The 21,004-nt window shown below is 56.4% G+C and overlaps 7 protein-coding genes across 7 annotated transcripts; 2 read left to right on the plus strand and 5 right to left on the minus strand.

Moving 5' to 3' along the window:
• Positions 1–1,007: 1,007 nt before the first annotated feature.
• Positions 1,008–1,865, minus strand: F5144DRAFT_578868 (uncharacterized protein). Its single transcript, XM_066789293.1, has 2 exons — positions 1,147–1,865; positions 1,008–1,069 (listed from the first exon to the last, which is right to left on the minus strand). Exon 1 carries the CDS (start codon positions 1,724–1,726, stop codon positions 1,256–1,258), a length of 471 nt encoding a protein of 156 aa, XP_066641777.1. The 5' UTR covers positions 1,727–1,865; the 3' UTR covers positions 1,008–1,069; positions 1,147–1,255.
• A 2,751-nt stretch (positions 1,866–4,616) lies between these two features.
• On the plus strand, positions 4,617–7,209 carry F5144DRAFT_578874 (uncharacterized protein; the record flags this gene model as incomplete). The annotated part of the gene is made up of 1 exon (XM_066789294.1): positions 4,617–7,209. A coding segment is annotated over one exon (2,239 nt), but the record flags the coding sequence as incomplete, so codon positions are not given.
• Positions 7,210–8,329: 1,120 nt separating this feature from the next.
• On the minus strand, positions 8,330–10,424 carry F5144DRAFT_306972 (uncharacterized protein). Its single transcript, XM_066783930.1, has one exon. It carries the CDS (start codon positions 10,252–10,254, stop codon positions 8,722–8,724), a length of 1,533 nt encoding a protein of 510 aa, XP_066641779.1. The 5' UTR covers positions 10,255–10,424; the 3' UTR covers positions 8,330–8,721.
• Positions 10,425–13,195: 2,771 nt separating this feature from the next.
• Positions 13,196–13,986, minus strand: F5144DRAFT_594427 (uncharacterized protein; the record flags this gene model as incomplete). Its single annotated transcript, XM_066790575.1, has 2 exons — positions 13,196–13,820; positions 13,892–13,986. The coding sequence occupies 2 exons, from the start codon at positions 13,984–13,986 to the stop codon at positions 13,196–13,198; spliced, it is 720 nt and encodes a 239-aa protein (XP_066641780.1).
• Positions 13,987–14,199: 213 nt separating this feature from the next.
• F5144DRAFT_306994 (uncharacterized protein) lies at positions 14,200–14,925 on the minus strand. The gene is made up of 3 exons (XM_066783932.1): positions 14,583–14,925; positions 14,502–14,527; positions 14,200–14,446 (listed from the first exon to the last, which is right to left on the minus strand). The coding sequence occupies exons 1-3, from the start codon at positions 14,755–14,757 to the stop codon at positions 14,306–14,308; spliced, it is 342 nt and encodes a 113-aa protein (XP_066641781.1). The 5' UTR covers positions 14,758–14,925; the 3' UTR covers positions 14,200–14,305.
• On the minus strand, positions 14,926–15,683 carry F5144DRAFT_306993 (uncharacterized protein). The gene has a single exon (XM_066783931.1). It carries the CDS (start codon positions 15,545–15,547, stop codon positions 15,095–15,097), a length of 453 nt encoding a protein of 150 aa, XP_066641782.1. The 5' UTR covers positions 15,548–15,683; the 3' UTR covers positions 14,926–15,094.
• A 136-nt stretch (positions 15,684–15,819) lies between these two features.
• On the plus strand, positions 15,820–20,288 carry F5144DRAFT_594428 (uncharacterized protein; the record flags this gene model as incomplete). Its single annotated transcript, XM_066790576.1, has 6 exons — positions 15,820–16,005; positions 16,359–16,465; positions 16,498–16,504; positions 16,972–17,017; positions 17,956–19,454; positions 19,488–20,288. The coding sequence occupies 6 exons, from the start codon at positions 15,820–15,822 to the stop codon at positions 20,286–20,288; spliced, it is 2,646 nt and encodes an 881-aa protein (XP_066641783.1).
• Between the last annotated feature and the right edge of the window lie 716 nt (positions 20,289–21,004).

Consider the following 21,004-nt stretch of genomic DNA (forward strand, 5'->3'; position numbering starts at 1 on the left):
GGTGGAGGAGGGGGTTCCCAGTGGGATGTTGGTGTAGAGAGCCAGGCAATGGATGTGCAACAGGGGAGGAGGCTGGATTAACTTGGGTACTGCAAAGGGGGGGTTAGGTCGCCTCGCGAGGTCAGGCGTGGTCAGGGCATGTAGTATGTTCCCATATCGGTGGTGGCATCCCAGTAAATATTTTGTAATGATCAACTCAGCATAAGCGTTTTACTGGAATTTGCATCACCATCACATCAACAGCTGCTGCTCCGGGGGGGATGCCCGGTCTCTGCAGGCCTGGGCCGTGGCCCTTCTCAACTTTGAGACGAGACCACCCGGTTTGTTGGGGCGGTTTCGGTGATGTTGTACCGGCCTGGGTCAGGTTGGTGGTTTGGTGCTTGTTGGTCGGGGGTTTGGATGCCTCAAACTGCGGCTGTAGGCGGGAGTGCGGCGCGTGGATGGTGTCTTTGCGGCGGCCGTTTCCTGCTCTTGCTCTGGGCTCTGGCGTTGGGGGAGGGGGGGGGGGGGGGGGGGGAGCGGTAATGGAGATGAGACACGGCGGGGGGTTCCCGGCAGCCCGGCGGCGTAAGTGACCGGTTTTTAGGACCAGATGGTTGGATCTGATATGATTTTGGTGGGTGGTTGATGGGATGGTGGGAGAGGGGTGTGTTGGTGGTGTTGTACGGATGCTGTTGGTTGGAGGTTTCCAGACTTAAACCTTGGCGAGGATGTAGCTATGCGGCGTGGTGTGCATACCAACACCATAAAATGACTGACGACTGCCATAGGTTCTGGCAGTTTTGTTGGGCGGTAGGTGGGCGGTAGGTGGTACCGGAGAGTGCAACACCACGCCCGAGGGTTTCGACTTGGGCTGTGCCGTCTCAGCTGGGTTGAGTCTGGCCTGTATGGCGACACGCTGGGTTGGTGGGTGCAACGCGGGAGGATTCGGCCCCCGGTTACCTTATTTGTACGGCACGGAATAAACATTATTGAAGATGGTGTTTTATTGGTTTTGTGTGTTGAAGCTTTGAGGTGGTACTGGTGATTTTTGTAGCCCCTATCGAGGGCCAACAGTTTTGGGAACGGTGTAAGTGAGGCACTGAGAAACTTGGTGGCCTTCGGATATCGGCCGCAGTATGGTTACATTAACAGATCTCGAAAAAGATGAAACAAATTCTGACCGTCCAGCTTGTATTGTCAACTACCCAACTATCACGCCACTACTAGCACCCACTCCCTAACCACACCCCTTTGACCTGGGTCTCCAACCTCCTCACACCGCTAGCAGTATAGCAAAATCCCAGCCCCTATCAACCGCGCAAAGTACCAACTCACCACCCCAAGCGGCACCAGCCGGGAATCTCATCAGGGCGAGGGGTATGCCAGCCCGAGCGGGCTGTTTACCACCAGCAGCAACACAAAGCGCGGCGCGTTGCTTGGCCAGCCTAGCGGCGACCATCAGCTTGACAAGCTCGGCGTAGCGGGCCGAGGGCCTCACGCGAGCGAGCGGCGGCGCGGAGGCCTGCATGTCTGATACCCCGGTTGTGGTGCCGCCGGCGTCGCTGGGGTAGGTGGGGGGCGGGACCGCCCTCTCAACGTAGCGGGGGCAATTATGGTTGTAGATTTTGAGGTTGGCGTCGTTGGGGTTTGTTTCGTTGTAGGCGGGGACGCTGTGTCCTCGGGGGAGGGAGATTTGTTGGTGACAGTGTTTGCAGCGGAATTCGGTGCGCTGGTATTGGAGCATGTTTTGTTTTGATGCGGTTTGGGGTTTGGTGTTTGCAAAGTGAGGTTGGGGGCGCAGTAAGAGGGATATGAGAATTACGTAGCCTGGAATCTAGAAGGGTTCTGCCGTTTTGAGTCGTGTGTTGTCTTCGGTTGACCGGCTTTTGGTTTGAGAGTAGCCAGAGTGCAGCATGATGGTGGATGGGGTTATATACTGACGACCTACCGCATCCTATGAAACACAGTGCCGTCCAGGTCAGGCACAACTAGACCTCTTCCAGCTTCACCCCCTTTCGGTTCCCCTGTAGGCCATCTTTGTCTGGCCACATCACTCGCCCCCCCGATACAGGTGACTGTCAGAGGCCCCGAAACGAAAACCGGCTCCTATTAGGGGGGCCTGTCTGAACGGATGGTTGATGGCTTGAGAACCCTAGCACATATAACAGTGACCGAGCCCACGTCAATGTCTATTAACGACACCAAAACCGCAATTCAAGGGCCCCGTCTTCCCATGTTGGAACGGCGAGGACCCGGCCAAGCCCTCGCCGTGATGAATTTGCTTATCACGAAGCATGCCCGTTAGATACGGCGAGAAGAACGTCTAGGTACCTGGGCCAGTCCCTAGTCGGATATCAATGATAGAAAGTACATTCTTGCTCGGTGATTGCCCTCAACGCGGCAAGTGGTCCCTACTCCCAACGCAGCAACAACCAAGGCCGGGTTTGGGACGAAGTGGACACGCCGGTTGTTCTTTCCTACTGTCTAAGTGATCGGCTCCTGAAAGAGCAATTGCCAAGTCAGTATAAGTGTGTTTTCTTCTCCGGCTGACACGGGAACAACAATTATCAACGATCAAACAGTACCACATCCCTACATCTCGACATCTTCCTCTCATCCTCACTATCGGTACCTCGTAACCGGCCGCACCAGTTATTACAGCATTACTTGAGCTCCTTCTTTCTACTCGCTCGTACCGAGGTCATCCTACAGTTCCCATCCTCGGGGAACTTCCAAACAACACGGCCATGCCTCTATTAAATTGCCAGTATTGTGACAGTAAGATATCAGCTATGGCTCGTGGGGACATGTTAAAGCACAAAACTGACGAGGGGTATTTGTGTCCAGAGCCGGCAAGGACAGTAGTCACATGGTGTGGAAGACTGGAGGCGTTCATTATACTACAACCGATATACCTGGCCAACTACTCGCATTGGGCGTGCTACGCGTAAGCCCAGCGCCCCCCCTTGGGTTCTCATGTCCCCGGGCCGTTGGTGACAGAGATATGCATGCAATACTGACACTGGGGATCCCAGCTGTTTCATGACATGGTCGCAGGCGGGCGAGGGCCACAACTGCCCCTCTTGCGTAGGTACCGCAGACCGGGTCAGGAGGTGGAGGTACGCGAACGACTGGTATCGTCTTCGAGGCTGGACGTCGACGGCGCCGCGCACAGGTGATGGCACTGGTGATGACAGTGGTGATGACAGTGATCACACTAGTGATGATGGCAATGGTTCTGAAGCTGATGTTAGTAATGGTGATGATGGTACTGGCGATAGCCCCAGCGATGATGCCCAGTAACGAGGGTCTTTAGCGGTCTTAGTGATTGTGTGGAGTAGGGTTGTCAAGGAGACGGATCTCCTTTTAGCGTGGGGGTTTCGGTCTGGCTGTTTAGCTTGGAGGTTTTGGTTCAAGAATTAGTACAGTTAATAAAGTAGTTCAAGCTACACAGTATAAAAATGGGGTTCAACTTGGAGGTTCTCTGTACTCAGTGGTTGCAGTGGAGCAATTCGATTCAGCCCTGTGAGAAACGGCAGGGTCCAGTGTTGAACCTTCCTTTCCACAACTTTGGTACTGTGTTAGGCTCGTAAATGCAGGGGTCTGTTGGTGGTGCGGGTCCACTCTGATCTGGGTCTTGGCAGTCCCAACACCCCAGTCACTTCCCCGCCATTCCATCTGAACCCCAAACCTGCAATCGCCAACTCACCTCGGTCTATGAAAGTACATACCTAAAACCAATTGACGTGGAAACCGAGTGCTTTCAAGTTTGCATTAGTTAAGTACGAGACAGGAGCATCCGTCCCCAATCGCATGCCACGGTAAGCTTTATTTTGCCCCCCGAGCGGTGTGTTGTCCGCCAGCGAGCAGACCGTGGTTCAATCCACGGAGCAAATGGCAAGAAGGCGGAAAAGCGGTGGCTGGTCGCCCAACCACCCGCACCCTGACTTTGAGCTGTGCCTGCCCAACCTCTCATATCCCATTTCTGACCACCATGAATTAATACCTCGCTCCTTGATCCTCGGCATGGTGCATTATCCTCCTGCATCATCAATGCATCATCGTTTTGCGTTTTGAATTCTGTTTGGGCAATTGGCTGAGTGGTTCCTGATTTGTGTGGTTCCTGTTTGTGTGGTTCCTTCCTGCCCTGGTTTTTGTCTGCCGTCGTCGTCTGGAGGAAGGAAGGAAGCATGAACTCTCACTCCCACTCCCACCCTCGCCATTCCCGGAATTCCCAAACCTCCCAAAACTCCCAGAACTCTCAGAATTCGGACCACTTCGAGTTCGATAATGTGGAGCAGCCCCGTATGTTCGCTGCCTTGAAGGAATTCTTACTTTTCGAATCTCGCTTTGCTCATTAACCATCTTCTAGAACACCACCTACAGCATCCGTCCCAGCTGAGACTCAGACCTGATTCGTCGTCTCAGCAGCACCCGCAAACGCAGCAGGCACACCAAACCGCCGAAGCCTACACTCCATCACCCCCCTCCCCATCAGAGGCGGACGTGCACGGCCAAACCGGGGTATTTGGCCCTCCCATCGTCGCCCGATCGTATGGGCGTCCCGTCGTCGTCGAGGGTCCCTACCGCCGCGTTCCCAGCCAACCCCCTCTCCCCGCCTACCACCCGCCCATAATGAATCCCCCCATGGCGACCGACTTCCGGGACGACCTGGCTCGGATCGAGGGTGTCATCACCCCGGGTGTCGACAACACCCCTTTTATCCAGTACGCCATCGAGGCACTCCACCGGGACCGGGACCGGGACACCGGTTATTCTATTGACGCCTCCGGCAGTGGGAGTTCGTCCTCTGGTCTTCTCGCCCCGGGCCATCGCCCTGAGTCCTACCAACCCAGACCCGCCGATCAACAACCCCCCGCCCCTGCCCCTTTGCCATCTCGCCCCGCGGTCGCCCATCCGCATGACGAGGACGCTCACCAGCTACCGCGCCCCTTTATCCCAGGCCCTCGAGAGTCGGCCCATTCTCTGGCTGAAAGCCTACTGAAGAAGGGGCCGCGTCCCGCCCAACCCCACGAATGGCGACCCGTCGGAAAGGACGAGCTTCTCACCAGCGCCGCCGATGTGCCCCTCCTAACCTTTAGACCGTGGCCGCTGCGGGCGCCGGCTTTGTTTGTTTTCATGGCTCTGTGCGTCCTCATGATCGGCGCTCTTATCCTGAGCGCCGTCTATTCGCATCTCCACCATGGCCTACTCGAGTGGGCCACCATACACGGCGGACGGTACTTCCTTTTCCGTGTCGTGCCGCAGCTGATAGCCGCATGTGTGCTCCTCTATGCGCAGTTCCTGGTCACGACCATGTTCCGGATGCTGCCATTTGTGAGGTTGGCATCCGAGGCGCAAGAGGAGCGGGAAGGCGCCCTGTTTCAGGAGCTGTACCCGTCGTTCCTTTGGCCGCGGTTGGTCGGCCCGTGGAACGTTTGGGTCCCTACCCTCGTTACTTGGCTGATGAGCTTTACGATCCCCCTTCAGAGCTCGCTCTTCACTGCTATCCTGGTGGATGGTACTTGGGTATGGGCCACCGTCCAAGGCGTGGCCTGGACCCTTGTAGCACTCTACTTAGCCTTGTTGGCCTCTACCATCATCGTCTGGCGGCACTGGGCCGGCTTGGAGAACACGGGGCTTCTCTGGGACCCCCGCTCCCTCGCCGACATCGCGGCGCTCGTCTCCGAGACCAACACGGCCGACGATTACCGCGGCACCCAGCTAGCGCGCGGGCGCGACGGCATCCGGTTCGCTCTGCGCCACCGCGCCGCCGACAGGCTGTGCTACTGGACTTGGAAAGACGGCCGCCATGGTGTCTGGCACACGCTCGGCAGTGCGATGGATGAAGCCAACTCGCTACTACCCCCTGCCGATCGCGCGGGTGGCCAGCGCATGCAGCGCCACAACGAGAAGCAGCCCTACCGTGACGCCGAAGCTGAGGTAGACGCAGACGCGGACCTCGAAGCCTCCCCCACCAACACCAACGCCCACCGCAGGTACCTCCCCTTCTCTCTGCGTACTTCGCCTCTCCTCTTTGCAACCCTTACGGCGGGCGCTATTTTCGTGGCCATTCTCGTCCTCACATTCCACCCTTCTACCCGCCTCACCGATGGCTTCCCGCCCACTCTACGCGCGACTCCACAAGGGGGCGCCTTCTCCCCGGCCGACTTCCTCTTCGCGTTCCTGCCAGCCCTGCTCGGCACCCTCCTCTTCCTCGCCTTCCAGCCCCTCGACATGCACCTGCGCGTCCTCCAACCCTGGGCCGCCCTCACCGCCACCCCCAACGGCGCCGCGGCCGAAGCCTCCCTCCTCGCCGACTATGCCGCCTGTGCGCCAGGCGAGGTTACCTTGTGCGCTCTGCGCAACGGCCACTGGCGTGTCGCCGCCGTCTCCCTTGTCGGCTCCCTGTCTGTGCTGATCCCCGTGCTAGGCGGCGCCAGCTTCATGGCGCTGACCACATCAATGGGTAACGGTGAGGGCGAGGTGCGCATGTTCGCCAACATGCCCGCCTTTGGCGTCATGCTTGGTTTTCTACTGATGTACGTCGCCGCCCTGGCATCCCTGCTGCCCGCGCGTAAGGCGCTGCGCATGCCCCATGGGGTTACTTGCCTGGCGGAGGTGCTGGGCTACTTGGTCGGGGCTGAAATCAGAGAGGAGGCCGCCTTTAAGCGCTGTGTTAGTCGCCGCGAGATGGCGGGGCGGATGGGTGTGGGACGGGGTCTGCCTGCCGCCATGCAGTCGAGGTGGATGTTTGGGTTTGAAGAGGGCGCTGCTGGCAGTGCGGATGGAGAGTTGGGGGTGAGGAGAGTGAGGCGGTTTACGGAGAAGAGGAAAGTAAGGAAGAGCCAAATCCGGCGGCCCTTTGTGTGAAGAGATAGGGGGCAATGTTTACGTGGGATGGCTTGGATGACATAGGATGATGTGATGAATGGTGGCGGGTTGGGGTGGATGGTCCATGATTTTGCGCTTCTTTTCACATCTATGCATGGCGACGGCGAATTTGTGTGATTTACGGCGTTATGAGTTACGGATCAAGCGTTGGTAATGTTTTGAACGCTGTATGTATGAGGCAACGGTTCTGGGTTTTAATGTTTACCTTGAGAGAGAAGAGCGGAACCATGTATGAAAATATCAAGACTGCATCCAACATCGAAGACGCTAATTTTGTTTTATCCTGTTTCTTTTTATCAAAATAAAACAACAGGGCTATACACACACCATACACAGTATGATTCCAACCGGGCCACACCAGCCAGATCGATACTTGCTTCTTCGAACCACGCACCCCGCCATCCATCATGCCATGCTGTCTCACATCAACATGTCCCAACACCAGCCCTGCGGCGCCGACTCAACGCACGATCTCATCGCTCTCATCGCTTTCCCTCTCCCTCACTTTCTCGATCACACTACGTCGTGCATGCATAGATAGTGCATACATACATACTGCATGGTCGATCCATGCGTCCCATCCCCTGCATTATCACCGCATAACCAACCGATCTGGGAGCTGGAGCTGGAGCTGAGCTTATTGTCCCAGCCAAGCATGTTCCATGGACCGGACGCCATTCCATCCCTCGCGTCCCCCCCTCCATCCCACCATATGCCCACCATTCGCCCACCATCCCACCATCCCCCCTCCCTCCATCCCCGCCCCGCACTTCACCGAGGAGTCTCGGAGTTTACTTAGGTACATGCTTACCCCCGCACAACCAGCTGACTTCTTGTCGGTCGGTTGGTCGGGCTGAACCACCGCCGAGTTGATGCCGCCATCTCAGACACAACACAACACAACACATACCGACGCGGGGATGATGCAAGACGGAAGCAACACGCGTAGGCGGGGGGCGGGGGCGGGAATTTGGGAGGTCGGTCGGTTTTTTCGAGGCTCAAGCTCCCTCCCACCCACCGAGTTGAGAGTTGAGAGTTGAGAGTTCGACCGGGGTTTTCCATTCATTCCTCTGGTTAGGCACTGCCACAGTCAGAAGCACAAGCACAAGCACAGGTGTAGGGACAAACGGATACAAGGAAGAGGTCATTCGATGGGTGTCATTCTGTTCTCACCACCGCAAAGTAAAGTAACGCACGCGACTATCCTACCGTACCATCCCATCCGTCCAAACCGTGGGATATCCCATCCCATTCATAACTCCTATCCCTTCAAACCCACAAACCAACCAACCAGCCCAGAACCCGGATATAAAAAAGGAATACCAAAATACATAACCTCATACCGATAGCATCATTCCGTCATAATCATGTTGCAACCCCACTTTCCCAACCGACGTAGTCGTAAAGCAAGCCAACGCGTAGTGAGGGGGGTAAGAACAAAGGAAATGTCAAAGTGAAAGTGAAGAAAAAAAAGAAAGGTGGTAGAGAGAGAGAGAACGGAAAGAGAACGAAAGAACGGAAAGAGAACGAAAGAACGGAAAGAGAACGAAAGAACGGAAAGAGAACGAAAGAACGGAAAGAGAACGAAAGAACGGAAAGAGAACGAAAGAACGGAAAGAGAACGAAAGAACGAGGATTTTAAGTGACTGGCACCTTTCCAACCAGCGGTTCCTGCCCCAATCTCCAGGATAAAGAAAAGTCCAGCCCAGGAAACAGGGATAATGAAAAAAGAATAAAAGAAAAAGAAAGAAAAGACGACATGTGCCGTCAACGAGAGCGCAAAGCATCCCAGGCCCTCAGAGCCAGTAAAACGGGGATCAGGGGCAGCAAACTCCAGCAGCCTACCTACGCCTTCCGCCGCAGGAGGCGCCCAAAAAACCGACCCCCCTTCTCCCCCTCCTCAGCGCCCTGCTGAGACTGGCCGCGGCCTCCCTCCACCCTCACCTTCTCCCGCGGCAGATCCATGCTCACGGTCCCCCGCGCCGGCACCGGCGCAGCCTCAGCCGCAGCGGCAGACCCTCCCCATCTATACCTCGCGGCAGCGTTCAGCGTGCGCGAGAGGCCACTCCTGCCGCCCCCGCCGCTGCCCCTAGCCTTCGCCGGCCCCTGCACCGCCCCCGCCGAAGAAGGAGACGCCGTGCCCGTAGACGGCCCCTCGTCGCTCACGCTGCGCTTGTGGTCTACCAGCAGAGCCTTCCCCTTGTCTCGCCTATCCTGTGGGGAAGGAGGGTTGCTGTGGTGGACCAGCCCGTGCATGAGCCGGCGCGCAAAGTTCCTCGCCTCGCTGCTGGACGGCCGGGACTTCCCTGCGTCATCCTCGTCGTCCGTGTCGTCCTCAAAGACGGACACGTTGGGCGGGGACGGGAACCGGATCGCAGGCAACGGCGGGAGCGGACGGTTGTGGATGTCGGCGGGGGTCGGTGGTGGTGGCGGGAGGGGTTCTTGCGCCTGCTCCCGGCGTTGCGCCCTGGCGAGGTTTGCTAACGAAGGCGAAGAGCGGGTTCCTCTTTTGGCCAAGGACAGGTCACGTTGGTTGGCCTCTTGGGGCAGGCGTTTCTCCGGCTCGAAGGGGTATCGTGGACCTTCGGAGGAGGAAGATGTGCCGGGAGGGGAATGGGGGGGTGTCGGACCAGGGCTCCGGAGAAGGAGCGGTATCGAGTCGGAGGAGCCTGCCGTGATGGAACTGCCATGCACTGAGCCGGGTGCTTTTGTCGTCCAAACGCTAGGTCGGGACGTCGTCGTTGGTTGGTTGCTCCGATCTGTGACGCCACCCTGTGAGCGCGCCGGGAATGGGAAGTTGGGAGAAATCGGAGAGGGTAGCAGCCCAGACTGCTGTGGTATGGTTGGTGGTTCCAATGAAGGTACGCGAATGGGCCTCACAGAGACACTTGCTGAAGGAAAGAGTGTATAGCAGGCTTTCGGCGGGGGCTTTGGAGCCTGAGGTCGTTCTGGATATGACTGAACCACGCATTTATCTGCCTGGCCGCTCTGGCGCCTTGGACTTGGCGGGCAGTGTGTCGTTGGCGAGGCATCTAGTGGCTTTTCCAGTGGTTGATACCCGGTAAGGTTGGGACGCGCCCAGCGGTCCGCATCCTCTATCTTCTTGTCCTTCGCACGCCACTTTTTCCACATCTTCACATCCGTCGCTGGGGGTTGTTGAAGGTCGTCCTCGGGTGCAGAGACGTCGGACCCGTGGTCTTCTATCAGCGGCGGCGGGGAGGATTCGGACTCCTGGGAATCGCGAGCACCTGGCTGTTCTTTCCGATACAAATGAACCAAGTCCGTATGAGGATAGGAAAAGTTGGCGACGTAAGGTATCGGTCGCTGGGCCTCGCCCGTGCCTATGTTGGTGTCCGTCTTGGACTTCTTCTGGAGCATAATGGTTCGAAAAAGTTGGGATGATGGTGAAGTAAAATAAAGTGGTGGGGTGGCCTGACAGACAAGCTCGATGTAGAAAAGTGTGGTAGAAAGAAGCAAAAGTGAAGGCGAAGTAGAACTGCTGTAAACCTTGTAACGGTGTGAACGCGCCCGTGGGGAGCAATCAGGATTAAATTATGTCAAGGTATCCCGGAGTCATGCATCCGACCTCGAGAGCTGACTGTAAACACAGGGGGCGATATTGCAGGGAAACGCCACAGGGAGATCGGCGATCGGACGGAGAGAAACATAAACATCCACAGAGCTGCAAGGGATGGAGTCAGATAACTGTGGAGGAATGTCAATGGGAGGAGAGGTTGTAAAATAAAATGCCAATATCATGCTGAGCAAGGGGGCGATGACTTGAACACACCCTTCCGCCACACATCGGGCCACCGTCCGGTATGCCATCACAAATGCAAAACACTCCTCGAGCGGAGTGCATGAGAAGGTACATCAGAAGGTGACCTGCGCTCGGACTCGGCCTTGCCGTAGCCCACCGAGTCCACAAATGATGCACATGTCGTATGGCAGCACAGGACCCAAGGTCGCCGCAAAAGCAATACCTGAGATCCACGGAGGATGCCGGGGGGTTGCTCCATCGAGGTTGATGCGTTACCGAGAATAAACCGCAGAAACGCCTTGGATAATAGAAGTAGTTTGATCGGTTGGCGGGACCCGGGAGACACCGAAAGGCGGGCAGTGAAGGTCGTCGAGGTTTGTGTCCATACCTAACCATATGTAAGGTAGGTGCCTAGCCAGCTATGTACCTGCATAGGTTCCATTCCCTAGCACACCGCCGCAGGACGTGCTCTAGGTAGGGTGAACCCGGTCTCTCAAGGAAAGGTCTAGAAACTTGGCTTCGTAGCAAAGCAGGGAGCCCCAAGCAGGCGCAGCGAAGGGCGTCCATCACTCCCTGTGGCTATTGTGTTAACTCGGGTTGAGGGAAGGGTTACTGAAACCAACTCCAGGTGAAAGAGATTTCATTCAGAAAGCAGAGGGCAGGACAATGCCACCGACAGGCAGGCCGAGACATTACGCAGGGCGTCCGAGGAAGGTGGTCCGGACTTGTCTGTCACCTTGCAGTGCCAGAAGCAACCAGACATGTCCTTGCGAACCTCCTTGGCGAGTTGTTGTTGCACCCTTGGCCCCGTAATTGTCGATCTCCCGGGAACGCTAGCTGGGCTGGTTAAGCTCTGCCAAAAAAACCACTCAGGCGAGACGTCCAGTCCCTTGACTCGCCGTCGATCCAATCGGAACTGGCCGGCGTTGTGTGACCAGCCACAACAGGGCGACTGGGGCAAAGATGGAAAGCCGTTGGAACATGCTTTTCCCTGCTAGAGTGCCATTCGAAGCTGTCGATACTGTGGAGAGAGGAACGGGGAAAGACGCAAAAAAACCGAGGGAATCTAAAGACGGCGAAAGAAAAAAGAAAAAAAAAAAAGGCACCGGGACCGGAGTTTGATGATTGGCGCTGCTTGTTTGCAAAAGTTTTCATATGAAATTTCGCATCCTGTTTGGCTTCCGTTGTTGGAAAGAGGCACTGTGAGTTGCCCGCAAGAAAACAAAAGCAATCACTCCCCCGACTTTCGGGACAAGGAGTGGGTCCCAAGCAGTCGGGCGAGTCGGGGTTCCTTCCCCGGACAAGCTGAACTCCAAGACCTGCAACTGCCGGAACTGCGTCTGCCTGTCTCTGCCCTAATCCGATTTGGAAACGCGACTTTCAATCGAGTCCCGATTTGGGGAGAAAAGGCAGTCCGCCTTCCCTCATCGAGTAACCACCTCAGCAATTGGTGTCGACTGCCCGAGAGTTTCACGCGGGTGGAGTACAGGAATGGTGTGGGTTTAGCGAGGCCGGGAGTTGATAGTGAACTGTGCAGCTGTTTCATCCTAGGCTTAGTTATCATCGTGATCAATAAAACGCAGGACTGATTGAAGCTTTGGAGAAACAGGGTTTACATGGTAGGTCCCGGGGCTGCTTCCCCCCAGGTACCTAGTCATGCAGTATGTACTACGGGGCAGTCAAACTGGTCTGGCGCATGAACCTTCTTCGAGCGGGCGAGGGGATTCGATGAAATGTAGCGCCTGAAAGTCGAAAGAACATCGGTGATAGTTTTAATTAAAGTGTACTTGGTATATTTTGAAACTCAAGTCCCCTTTACCCTCTCTAGTTATTTCCATGTCGTTGCCGTAAATGGACGAGCCCAAAATCCATAGGAGATATTTAATCCCAAACAAGCGAAAAGCCGGGGAATGGCACTTATCATGATTACAAACACTCCGGCGTGTTCCTATCCTTCTTTGGTTTGATCGAGTGTATAATTTGAAACTGCACCACTGCAGCCCAGAGCACACAGAAAGAACACAAGCAACCAGAAAGAGCAGCCAATGTCAGGGCACAGCCAGCAGTCACAGCAATCTCCCGGACACAGTCCCGACATCCCAAAAAGCGCCACAAGTGTCGGCTACGACACCACCTCGATTACCCCCTATATCCTTGTCAAAACCCAATGCTAGCCCTACCACTGACTGTGGTGTTGCACGATCCGCGCTGCAAGACGGAGAAAAGAGATACGACTGCAGCCCAGAACCAGCCGAGAGACAAAACGCCACTGCTGTATGCAACCCAAAAAGACCCTACCCGTTGTATCGCTGACCCAAAAAAGCACCCGTGAGCCGTGCTTAGTGTAACCTATCACCCGCTCGGGGTTGTGTACCCAGGCCCCCAGGCCATGGGCCCTTACCATAAGATGCCGTGCTACCCGTGACAAAAAAAGAGAACCCATTCCGTCGGATCGGATATCCCACCGATCTGGTCTGGTACCACAGCCAAAAAGGTGGGAGGAATGTATACGCGCGCTGTCGCACTAGCCTGCCGGTTGTTGGCGGGGGCTGCCCGCCGTCAACCACCCCTCATGTCGGAATTCGACCTGGCCCCCTCGCTCTCCGTAGGGTTGCAAAGCGTCGACGCGCCGTCCCCTTCGTGTACGAGACTAACTTCGGTCCGCCGTATCATTTCGTGATAATCCTCAAAACCATCCTCATCATTTCCACCCCCCACGTCGGCGTGGTTCCTCCGTCTTGTCGTGACACCGAACACCCTCTGCTCACGGATGTCCGTGAGCCCAATACCAGCGTCGCCGCCGGAAGGGGGAGGGCGTAAAAAGCTGGGCTGCCGCGGCCGTTGCAGCCACAGTATCTTCCCTCGAAGCGCGGGACGAGCCTGCTTCGTCGTCGCGCCCGCCCCCGCGTTGTTTACCACCTGCCGACTGGCACGGGATTGGGACAGTACATACCCCACCTCAATGTCCGGGTAGAGGTAGGGCCGATTGATGCCCATTGATTCGAACATGGCGGGAAACCACAAGCGGCCCAGTGGCCAGAGGGCCGGAATGGTGGCTGTGACGATGGCCAGGTTGACCTCGACCGTGTTTAGTGTGTAGCCCAACGAGTAGTGCCGGTCTTTGGGTTCGATGTACCACATTCTCAGGACATAGTACAGGCGAATCAAGCTGGTGATAGTGACGCTACAGGGCCATCACTTGTTAGCCAAACCAAGACACTCTGAGCTTTCAGGATTACTCGTGTCGGGACTCACAGTGCGCCAAGCGCAAAAACTCCCAGCAAAGCAAACCGGATTCTGTTGGACAACTTTATACTCAGAAAGGCGATGAAGGGAACCACCAAGGTCATGATGTCAGTGAGTATGTTGGTGGCTGCGAGCGCCACTGTAAAGTGATCACCCCGGATGCAACTCCCATGCCTGGTACCAAGCCAGACATAACTGACCGGCTCGCACATGAATATTGTAGGGGGCAGGAAGGCGAGCACTTGGGCGAGCAAGAAGCCGATCAGGACATGGCAGGCGAGACGAACAGATCTCTTCGTGCCACCAAGCCTAAGAAGAAACAGCAAAGCTGAGATCTTCACCAGTACGAGAAGAGGGGTGTAAAAGACGCGGTTTAGGTATGCCCAGAAGGCCCCCTGGTTCCACGGGATGTTTGGCGGGAGGTCAGCGTCGTGGATACCCCAACATGCGGCTTGTAAGACTGGGAAGCCATGTTAGCAACGTCCTGATTCTCAGCTGGGCTGCTCTTCGGAACTCGGTTGCCGTACACAACGTCGCAAAGACAGCTTGCGGGACACCTAGCATCTAGATATAAACTTTTAGCTAGAAGATGTGAACGATACGAAGCTTGACAACATACAGCCGCCAGGAAGATCAACCAGTCATCTGCATTTATTATTAGTAAACCTATTGTACCTGTGCTAAATCTTTCCTTGCTCACCCAGTCCTAGTCCGGCTGATAAACGCCTGCTGTACACCCTGAGGCCACAGGCCGCCAAAGCTAGAGCAGGGGGAAAGGCGAGCAGAAAGATGCCAAAGACCTGAAAGCCGCTGTAAGGCACCGGTCCTGGCGGGTTTATTGCGAATGCATGTTTCGCTTCAGGGAACTCAGACATGCTGTTGCCCCTGGGTGCGATTTGCAGCAAGCACTCTCTGAATCAATATCGGGGAGGCCGTCTCCATGAAAGGCAAAAACGATGGAGATTACCACCGCGGTTTGTAGTTTGAACAATTGTTGTTGGGGAAAAGAGAAGCCGCCCATGGATGTTAAAGCTGGATAGGGGGTTGCGTCTTATTAGTTGAGCGCTAGTGTTGATCCTCTGCTCTGGGTTCTCTGACATAGTATTCGTATATGGATTCGTACTAAGACATGACTGGAAGCTCAGCAGGGGTCCTCGGCAGATGCAACCGGTGAAGGAAGTTCAAGGGTAAGGAGTTGCTCCCCGGTCATAGTCACCGCGTTGACCGGGGTCTGCGCCGCAACCTTTGCGGGCGAAACTTGGGAATCCAAAACCAGAGCGGCTTTGGCCCTTGCTCAAGCAATGGAGCTATTCCCCGCGTGAGAAATTTGGAACCGAAACCGTCAAGGCGATCTTTCCACCCCTGGCAGGGGTCTCGTTCTTCACTGGTGTCGGGGAATTGGGTTTCTCGAAGAGGGAAGTAACTAAAAGCGATCCTTGCAACACAACCGGGAGACTTTTTTGAACCGGTTCTCGGGATTGTGATCTCGGGCCGTGAGCTCGGCGGGGAAATGACATACATATCGGTACATACCGGGCAGGCAGGTCTTTCCAGATTGTGACCGACGGTACCCGGGAGAATTAAGGCCAGACTTTCCAGTTTTGCAAAAGGCAAGCAAAACTTCCATGGGAGAGGTAAAAAAGGATGGTGTGGTTTGGACTCCATTTCGCACAGCAAGTGCAACCGGAAAGGACGGGGGTGAAGGCACAGACCCTTGAAGTTGGGAGGAGCTCCTGCCACTTTTGAGAATGATGTCCACCGGGTCTCCCCTTCTTCTCGAAGAGGGAAAGAGACGTCTTAGGTGCTTAAATACCAAGAAAATCCGGCCAAAATAATATGACCTAGGCAAAATACTTGAGTGAGATGCTTTCAAGTTACATCTTTCCCACAGCGAGATTTGATGTAATTGTTTTGCCTCCTAGAGCAAGGGCTCCAAAATGGGGTTCCCTGTCTGTAAGGTTTCGGAGCCGGGCCGGCGGATTTGGGCAGTGGTTCCCGGTCCGGAGGCGGCACAATGCCGTCTTCTCGCCAACGCCGCCCTCGGATCGGTGATTGGTTGGACCCACACTCGGCTCCGGCCGGCGACCTGGGCCGAGCCGCCTAGCCGAGTTCCTGGGTCAAAGGTTTGTGGTGCGCTGTGGTTGCGCGAGGCTGCGTTTAATCGTCATTGGATAATTCCTGTGGTCCATCACGCAATCCACGGGGATGCAACCCCGGTGGAAATGCCATTGTCGAGGTCTCTGTAACCGTGATTCAATGTCTGACAAACCTTGAGCTGAAGAGTCAAAAGAGGGTGCTACAGGTCTCGTTTTTGGCTCGAGGACACTCAAGAAACAACGACGACCGGGGCAGCAAGAAGAGGGTGTGAAGCCCCTGCCAGAACCGCCCTATCGGGAAGGCTGGGTCCCTGAGGCCGAGCTGCGATTGGCAGGGCAAGACCCATTGTTTCGTCACTTTATGTACTGCCAACTCAGAGCTTCCCCTCCATGAAGCCCTTCTCGTCAGTGGCCCAACCCCCTCGCTTTTCCCTGAAGGATCAAGTTCAGCCCGCCCAGATGACGATGGCGGCAACCTGATGACTTTGTTTGGGGCTCGAAGAGAGGCCTCTGGCCAAGAAACGTGGTATTGTATAATTGTGGAAGAAATTAACAGGGGTTTGGTGGATTGAAAGAGCCCATTGACAGTGTAAGAATTCGCAGATCTAGAGGCCATCCAGGCTCGATAGACAGAGGAATTGTAGATTACGTCTTTGGTGCGAACATCAGCCTGATTCAGATCCCTCAGCAGGCTGCACTCTGAAAGCCCAGAGAGACATCTTGCCGTGTCCGAGGGAGCTGAGGTGAGGTGCATCAGTGCGGCCTTAAGTGATTTGCATATGGGCCCGGCTTACCCTTGTTTGGGCGGGATATGTAGGCCATCTTATATTGGGGGCGTCTTATCACCTCATGTAGGTTCTTCAGCTTCCATAGCCTCGCACCGCTCGTCAGCTTTTTAATTGAGCCATCACCGCTTCTGTGAGTTCCGTTTAGTTGTTGAGTAGAAACAAACGAAACAAACGATCAGAGGAAAGAACCACCAGCGAGCAACAGAGCACATTCAGGCCCGTGCACCCGCTAAGCTTAGCGCCATCCCCTGGTCGGTTGCAACTTTGCTACCCCCATCGGCATCTCTCAGCTCTTGACCGATCTTTGAAATTCGTCAGTCGCCCAACAATCAACAACAGCTCCATGAACCTGTTGAAGCTTCGGCGGATTGCACCCTCGTTTTAAGCCATTGGAACCTGAGTATGCCCTGCGCCAGCAGCCAGGAACTCTGCTTCCATAGTCCTTCATTTTGCACAGCATAATAGCTCCCATCGCGGTGCTGAGGTAGCGGTGAGTGCAACGAATGGAGCGAAAGTTGGGAGTGTTTTGGCCGCGAAAACCGGTCGGGCAGCCAGCATCGCGAAACCAAACAACGCGGATCTGGGGCGAGATGCTGATGTGACTACCACCCAACAGCTTCACTCTTTTTGTCGCAGGACCCGACGAAACTGAAAAATCTCAGGCGCCAGATGCTCTGAGTACGCGCGACCAGTCACTCCTTATTCTATTTTCGATTTTTTTGGCGCTGCGGACCACCTGCACGCCGTAACGTTATCCGTCAAGCGATTTTTGGTCTCTTTGCCAGCCACGCACTTTTCGTGTCCCGCCTCCCGCATTTTCGCACAGCGCCCAACCACTGCCACTTCCAAGCTTGCCTTTCCAAGCTGTTTGGAGGCCCCTGTGTAGTTGCTCGAGAGCAGGCTCTTCCCCTCCATTCTTCCATTCTTTCCGACCATTCTGTCTTTCCTTGCTCTGAGGAATTACGGAGCTTCCCTCTTTCAGATAACCAACCCCAGCTTTTTCCAGGGTGAGTGAGTTGTCCTTCGGCTGCTCCGCACATCCAAGCTACCTACCCTGCACCTCCCCGCGCCCCATCCCGTACACCGCCAGCACCTCTCTAACCTCGCCACGCTCACAGCACCGGGCTGTAGCAGTAAAAATCACGTCACCACTACGTGTGGTGACTGTTCGCCTTGTCTTCCACACCAGCGCCCGCTGGTGCTTTGGGAGGCCTTGCTGCTGGCAGTCAAGAAGCGTCGTCCCCTCGTATCTCCAGCGAGTTCTACGACCACCCGATCACACCCGTCCAACAGCGCCAGCGACGGACGCTTCCTCGCCGACAAGACACCGCAAGCCCCCGATCGGAAGATAGATCGCCTACCCCATCTTCCCAACGGACTCTCCGCCGAACCCCCCGCTTCTCAGCCAGCCCCAGTCCCAGTCCCAGCCCCCGACCCCTCGATACTACACCACGTCGGGCCCACCTTGAAGCAGCCACTGTTGGCATTACCCCACGGCCACTCTTCTCGACAGTTGGCGGCCCTGCGCAATCCCAATCCCGACCGGCCGAGCAAGTCTTTCACTCCTTTCGGCGGCAGCTCTCCCAGGAGCTTAGCGACGATCCCGAAGAAGCGTCGACCTTTCTCCCGTCGTCGTTCAACCCACATAGCCAGCAATACCCCTCTTCGACAACACCCCAGCCTCACCCGGCCGTCCGGCTCTCCAAGAATACCAAGAGTGCCATCCTCTGGGCCCTCGAGGAAGCACTCCGGAAGCCGCACCCTTTCTCCTCCGATCCTGTCGAGGAGTACGCTTCGATGGCGGATCTTCTCGCCGGTAGCGGCGGCGGCCCTCCCACCACCAATGGCCATGTCACATCCTCTTCCCGGCCAACTGCACCTCCGGCTCAGACTGGATCCCCGCAACAAGTAATTCGTGGCCCTCGCATGATCATGCGCGAGCGAGCAGAGCGCGAGGCCAGGCAACGAGCAGAGAGGGAGCAGATGGAGCGAGCCCGCGCAGAAGAAGAAGCTCGTTTACTTGAAGAGGCACAACGGCGGGCGGCTGAACAGAGACAGGCCGTTGCTGGCGCTGCTCCAGGCGGCGATATACCCACAGACCCAGCCACCCAACGCCGGCAACAGCGTGCGCAGGAGGCGCAATCGGGCTCCCGAGTCTCAGCCGGCATGCCTTCGGCTTCTATGCACCACCAATCGGCCACCGTGCCACCTCTGCGCCCAACGAGAGTTCCGGCGACCGCGCAACCCCCACAAAACCTCACCTCCACACCCCAGCCCAACATAAATGCATCAGCGCCTGTTCAGCCAGGTGAGCCGTCAAACCAGGGCATGGGCTCCACCCGTCTTAAGAATACGTTCCCTCATGCCTTTGAGCGGTGGGAAGCTCTCTCGGCGCATTGGGAAGGCATGACCAGCTTTTGGCTGCGGAGACTCCAAGAAAACACAGATGAGGCCGAACGTAACCCGATTAGCACGCAGCTCTCTCGGCAGGTTGCCGATCTCTCGGCGGCTGGCGCCAATCTCTTCCATGCCGTGGTCGAATTGCAGCGGCTCCGTGCCAGTTCCGAGCGTAAATTCCAGAGGTGGTTCTTCGAGACCCGCTCAGAGTTGGAACGGAATCAAGAGGTGAACGCGGTGCTGGAGACCCAGATGGAACATGAACGACAAGCTAGGGCCGACGCTGTCCGGGTAGCTGCACAGAGCGATGCCGAGAATATAAAGCTCCAGAAGTTGGTGGGCGAGATGCGGCGGGAATTGCTCATTTCCAAAGAGGAGGCTCGCCGCGCTTGGGAGGAGCTCGGCCGCCGCGAACAAGAAGAGCGCGACCGTACCGTTTCGCTTCAGCAGGGGCACCCGACGGTCGTTGGTGGCGTGCAAGTCGTACCGATGACCCAGACCATACCCAGTCGCACTGCAAGCCGGCACACCCGCTCGACTAGCCAAGCTGCCGATACTTCGGACTACATGGCCGGCCAAGGAAATCAATACCCGGCCTATACCTCTGCGCCCCAGCCGCCCTCTTCGGCTGCTCCCGCCAATGCCGTGCCACAATCACCAGCTTCAGCCGGCGACCAAAGCAGGTACTACCAGCAGGCCGAGAACGCCGGCAACGAGGCAGGCGACTACGGTGCCGAGTCCGAAGCAGGGTATAGCGAAGGGGAATATATGATTGATGCGAGGGGGAACTACCTGATGGACGAGCACGGCAACAGAATTCCATACCACAGCCCATCCACGTCGCCGAGCCGCGCAAGAAGATCTGATGCTGGCGCCGAGGATTATGAGCCTCCAGCGCCGCAGCCACCCACCAGCTACCCTCCATCCAGCTCACACTGGGCGGGCACGCAGGCGGGTGGTGCCCAGCCAGGCGCACAACCAGGCACAGCCGAGTACGCCGGCCAAGGCTTTGCCGCACCTGGCTGGGAGCAACTGCCCCGACACCACCACCCCACCAGGCTCAGCGATGTCATGGAGGAGGACGAGCGAAGCCGCACATCAGTGAGCCACGTGAGCCGTGCCTGAGTAGCCGCTTGACTACGACTGGCGGGCTTGTGCGTGTGCGTGTGCGGACTTTCCAGCAACAGGGACCGGGTACGATGGCTCATCGACCGGGGCACCAACCAGTACGACACCATGATAAAATGACAAACGGTTCAGTAAATCACGACTTACATCTTGTCGGCTTAGACTTTTTCCTCTCTCGGCGGATCGGGCCTGGATGCGTTTCGGGTTGCATAACATATCGGCAGGCGGCTTTGCTTTGGTTCGGCATATGCGTCAACGTTTCTCGGGCATTTTGCCTCTCTTCTTCTCTTTCCCGGGCGAGGTCGGCCAGCTTCAAATCCAGACCCACCATGGCCCGGTTGACCATGGGGCCCACGAGGCGTCTTGGGAAACATCTCTTGCCGAGACGACGTTGCCCGGCCGCGTGGAGCCCCTCGGGTTTCGTGTTTTCTTTCCGGGCTGCATCGACGCTGAATCCAGCGCCCCGGTAGATAATGCAGATGACAGATGACGGACGACATGTGTTTGCCATTACGACTTCGGATTCTTCACGGCATTTTGTGTGTTTTGATCTCATGTTTCAATTTTTGTTGCTGTTTTTGGGGCGCGGCGTTTCTCTCATGAGAGGAAAGGGGGGTTGGCTTGGGGGATGCATTCAATGTTTCTTTTCTCACCTCTCTTTATCAACCCCCCCCTTTTTCTGACTTTCCGCGTTCCGAGGTCTGTTGCTGGCA

Source organism: Chaetomium tenue, assembly GCF_020726465.1.
Source record: "Chaetomium tenue strain MPI-SDFR-AT-0079 chromosome Unknown F5144scaffold_5, whole genome shotgun sequence".
NCBI classification, from domain to species: domain Eukaryota; kingdom Fungi; phylum Ascomycota; class Sordariomycetes; order Sordariales; family Chaetomiaceae; genus Chaetomium; species Chaetomium tenue.